Source organism: Macrobrachium nipponense, chromosome 35 (assembly GCF_015104395.2).
Source record: "Macrobrachium nipponense isolate FS-2020 chromosome 35, ASM1510439v2, whole genome shotgun sequence".
Lineage (NCBI taxonomy): Eukaryota > Metazoa > Arthropoda > Malacostraca > Decapoda > Palaemonidae > Macrobrachium > Macrobrachium nipponense.
In genome coordinates, this window is record NC_061096.1 from 55523809 (window position 1) to 55529176 (window position 5368).

General features: G+C 42.1%; 1 protein-coding gene across 1 annotated transcript; it reads left to right on the forward strand.

Annotated features, from left to right (window-relative positions):
- The first annotated feature begins 769 nt into the window (after positions 1-769).
- On the forward strand, positions 770-1920 carry LOC135208358 (uncharacterized). Its single transcript, XM_064240460.1, has 2 exons — positions 770-965; positions 1364-1920. Exons 1-2 carry the CDS (start codon positions 770-772, stop codon positions 1918-1920), a joined length of 753 nt encoding a protein of 250 aa, XP_064096530.1.
- The last annotated feature ends 3448 nt before the right edge of the window (positions 1921-5368 follow it).

Here is a 5368-nt window from a genome sequence, read left to right on the forward strand (position 1 = left end):
TTTTTTCAGGCAGTTTGTGAATTGCCTGGTTCATCCAGTCAGTTTATAAATCAGCTAAAAATCGCAGACAATTTACAAAGTGACTAAAATTTTGATATATTTTGGCTTAGGATATTGACTGAAATTGATACCCCTGCTACGGGTCACCAAATCCCCAACCCCGCCCGGCCGAGGAACGAACCCAGGTCCTTGTGTGTGTATGTGTGTGTGTATGTGCATGTGATTCAAAAAGTCTGATCATGAACGAACCCGCGACGTGACACGTTACATCATCCTTGCGCCATAATTCTCATTATTATATTAGAATTTTAGCGGCTCACTTTGTAGACTGCAGTCTACAAAGGCTGTCGAGGATCATCTTATGACGATGGCAGAGAAGCGGCCGACGTCTCCTGGCCCCCAGCAGGTGGACCCTTGATGACCGAGGCTTTCAGAAATCCAAAAGAAACGGAAAAAAGCCCTTACAAGTATCATCAACCTTTCTAACCCCTCGACTTCTGAAGCACCTACCACGACGTCTCAGGCACTTCCCAAATTCAGAGCAGTATCCCAGCAAGACCAAACATCTTATGCAGCTATTTTAGCCCTTGAAAAAAAGTACCCAAATGCAAAACTTTAAGCCCGACCGAACCTGAAGGGGAAATTTATTATCACCCCGAGAGATGTACAGTCGGCAGAACTCTTGAAAACGTATCCCTTATGTCTCTTGTTGGACCCAGCTGCGAAGATATCAAAGGCAATGATCTGTAAAGTCTCCAAATATGTCACTATGGACCGGATTTTGGAGGTGCCAGGCATATTGACCGCTTCACGTTGTACAGTGAAGAACAGAGACGGCAGAGAAGAACAATCCCCATACAAAGCACTCTTTGGTGTTGAGGCCAGAGTAGGTCTACGCTCAACTGCATTTCCAGAAGAAGTTTTGAAGATAATGATAACTGAAGAGGATTTAGTTGGAGCTTACAGTTTCCCCTCTGACTCTACTCGTCCAGACGAATCACCCGAGTGCATGAACCCTCCAGACTAATCACCCGAGTGCACGAAACCTCCAGACAATTCACCTGACAGCACGAACCCTTCAGACGATCCACCTAAGTGCATGGATCATCCAGACGATTGACCAGAATGCTCTACTCCTCCAAATGACTCACCAGAGGACTTTGCTCAGCCAGGTAGTGATACTCTCTCACTCACTCACACACACACACACACACACACACATACACACACACACATACACACATACACATACACACACACACACAAAATTATAAAAGGTAACTGATAACTAATTTGGTTAAGTTCTAAACCACATGGCAAGTCTATCACCATTTATTAAATATTTTCTTTTGATATTTATCAGAGGGCTCTGCCTACCCAGAAAGTCCACCCTGTGGCCAGAATCATCAAGGAAGACTTCATAAGCTCCAAGAAGACATAGCACTTCAACGGTCCAAAACAGCAGCTGGTCAGTTAGCTCAAGCTGAGCGCACGGTCAAACGTAGTCGTGTAGAATATGTCCCAGGTAATCCAGGAGATAACGTGACAATTCCCATCCCGTTAGTTGATCGAAGAAAAGGTGTTCCACGAAATGTTATCGGTGTTATCTTAGATCGTAACGAAAATGACATGTATCGAATAGGCGTGAGAGATGCAATACTCAAGGGGCGCTACAGTAGGGGCCAGTTTGATATTTGCAGCCAGCAACTGTATAGTATTGGTGAAGTGAGTGCAGACAAGGAGGTAGGACTACGTCATGCAGTACAGCAATCATCTAGGTTTGGTGGTCAAGGTTATGCTAAGTGCAACTGTACTGTAGGCAAGAAACAGTGTCAAACAAATCGCTGTAAATGTTACAAAGAAGGTTACAAGTGCAATAGTCGGTACCACTCTGGCTTGAATTGTAAGAATAAAAACTGATATAATATCTAAAATGTCATATTTTATACTTTATTTTTAATTTTGATATATCGTTACATGGGTTTTAGAAAATAAAATTTTACTCAAGAACACGGTTTGTTTTTCTGTCAGTTCATTACTTCATATGAGTCAATATCTTAAGGAAATAATGAGCTCTGAGCTCACAATGAGAGGGTAACAGCTAGTTAAACACACACACACAAAAGAACCTGGGTTCGTTCCTCGGCCGGGCAGGGTTGGGGATTTGTGACCCGTAGCAGGATCATTTCAGTCAATATGCCAAGAAAATCTATCAAAATTTTAGTCACTTTGTAAATTGTTTGCGATATTTAGCTGATTTATAAACTGACTGGGTGAACCAGGCAATTCACAAACTGCCTGAAAAAATCAGTCACTTTACAAACTGTCTGGATTTAGATATTGACTGTAATATATATATACCATTAAACTCTCCTTCCAATCCCTTGGCATTTCTTCCTCTTCACATGTAACTTTTAATAAATCCAGCATCCATTTCTCCCGCTCTGTACCTAGTAATTTGAGCACTTCAATTTGGAACTCTGATGGACCTGGTGATTTACCATTCTTCATTTTCCTTAACGCTCTCTTCACTTCCGTATCCTGTATCTCCCTCACTGGTCCCTCCACCCTCTGTGCTTCCCCCACCTCCTCTCTCTCATTTTCAGTATTTAACAGTTGTTCAAAATACTCTCGCCATCTCTTCTTAATGTCTTCCTCCCTATACAATATATTTCCATCACTATCCTTGATGACACCCATTCTACCCATATCCTGTTTCTGCCTTTTCCTCAAGTTTGAAATCTTATAGGAATCCTTTTCTGCTCTGCCTCCCTTCCCATAGCCATACCTACCCTCCTCCTCGCCTCTCTTTCCTCTTCCTTGTGCCTTTCTTATGCACCCTGTGCATGCCTTACTTTCCAGTCCTTAAATGCTTTTGATTTTCCTTTAATCGATACTTGCACCTCCACTTTTCTCCTCTTGACTCTCCATATCCGTTGGTTCTTCCCATCAGTTCCTCTGCTTCCCCCACACATATTTCACTCATGTCTGCCCAGATATTTTCCACTTTATTACCCTGTCCAAATTCTATGTTCCCCCTTTATTCCTTTTTAAGGTCCCAAATCTTAATTCTAGATCTTCTCTTTCTCTTCTTTGGTTTCCTACCTCTCATTTTAAAATCCATCACCACTAACCTATGCTGTTTAACTGATGCTTCTCTCAAGATCACTTTGCTTTTTTATTTGTATGGTGTTTTTATGTTGCATGGAATCAGTATGGTTATTCAATACACATCTCTAACACCTAAATGGGAAGCCCGAGAATCGAACTTGCGACCACCGAGGTGGCAGGTCAAGACCATACCGATCACGCCACTGAGATCACTTTGCAGTTTGTCACATTGCTTTTGTCAGCTCCTCTAACCAGGATGTAATCTATTTGGCTCTGCACTCCCCCACTTTTATAAGTTATCAAGTACTTATCTAACTTCTGAAACCATGTGTTCATACATGCCAATTCAAAACTCTGAGCCATCTCCATACGCCCATCTTTTTTCTTTCTTTCTCACCCTGCCATTCATATCAGCTCCTATCATTTGTTTTTTTCTCTTGGCAACCGATATGAGGAGCGTATGCTGATATTATATTTATTATCTTGTCCCCTATTATTGTTGGCATCTTCAAAAACCAATCATTTACTCTCTTTTCTTCTACCACTTTTTCCATCCATTTGTTACTTAATATAATTCCAACTCCATTTCTTCCCTCTCGCGACCCAATGTAATACAGCTCATACCCATCTCCTATCTCTCTAGTTCCACTCCCTTTCCACCTAGTCTCCTGAACACACAAGAAATCTATCCTCCTCCTCTCTAAACACATTTACTATCTCCCTCAGTTTACCTGTTAGAGTACCTACATTCAACGTATCTGCTCTTATTTTCCACTCTTTCACTAACTTCTTTGGACGCAGTTGTGAACTGTGTGGTACCCCTAGCCCATTTATCACGCCAGTAGGGGGATGCTGACGCGCGTCGCTTACAGGGGACGCCCTAGCCGCACTCATATTCCTTAAAACATCAGGCATGGTTAATTGTTTGACGTTGTTTTCTACGACCGCATGCCCTTGCTATCATCAGCCACAGTTCTTGGCGGTGGGCCTAGCCTTTTGACTAAAAAGTCCACCTGCAAGGTAGCAGTTTCCACAGTTATTGGCAGTGGGCCTAGCCTTTTACTAAAACGTAAGACTGCGAGGCAGCAGTTTCCACAGTTATTGGCAGTGGGCCTAGCCCTTTACTAAAAAGTAAGACTGCGAGGCAGCCGCTGTCCTTTTAGTCTCCTTTTACGACCCGCAGAACCTATGGTGGTAGTATTCTTACACCACAGTCTTTCAAAGGACTTTTTTTAGTTGGGGTGTCCTTGTGAGTATCTTTCTTTTTAACAGGTATTAAACAAAAGAACACTATTCATTGCCGTATCACCCTTATCAATATCAGCAGTCAGGTGCATCATGGTACTGTCTTGGGGTTCAGGCTGGAAAGGTCACTAAAGAGAAATCTCAATGTCATTAATATTTCCTAGCTTACCCAAACAATAGTCAAAAGCTACGGTAATATAAGACAAAGTTCAAGCTCTCAATTATTTATCCATCTTGTTCAGACGTCTTATGTCCTCTATCATCCTGTCATCTGCTCCTTCCTTTGGAGTGGTTCCTTCTCTTGGATGTTTGCAAAGACCATGGAGAGTGCCATGGTCTTGTTTGTGATGCCTTTATCAGATTCTCTCTGTTCTGTTCCCTATTGCAAGGCTCAGAGGCTTGGACTAATTTTGTCATGGTCCAGTTTGGAGACAGTCTTAGTATCTTTGGGTGTTCTCGTTTGGCCAGTGCAGACAAGCTTGGAAGATTCATCGCCTTATTCTGTAGTGGCAGTGATTTTCAGTTCAGCTTTCCCCTGATTATCAGGTGTAGACTCAGGAGAGGTGCAGCTCGGTAGGTCATGGAATTGGAAATTAAATATAAAATTTAGGCCAGAAGTTAAGTAAGTATTCGGGCCTTTGAGATCATTTAGCACCAAAAGGAAAATTTAGAGTAAAAAGGTTTTCAAGGTGTAAAAGGAGAAAAACCTCACAGTTGCACTATGAAGCAACTGTTAGAAGGTGAAAAGTAGGATAAAAGAAAGATAATATGAACAGAGGTACTACAGTAAAACGAATGAACGAGTTTGCAGCTAGAGGCCAAAGGGACGGTGATACAGATACCTACTTAGTTTATGCTGTTCATAAGACATCCACTAGCCCTGAAAATAAACTTCTTGATGGTGGTGGCCATAGCTTCATTTTTCACTTTTTGCCTACTGTTCATTGCCACTCAAGACCAAATATACCGGTTCACATTCAGTCCTTCTAAGCAATTTTGGGGGTTCGTTTTG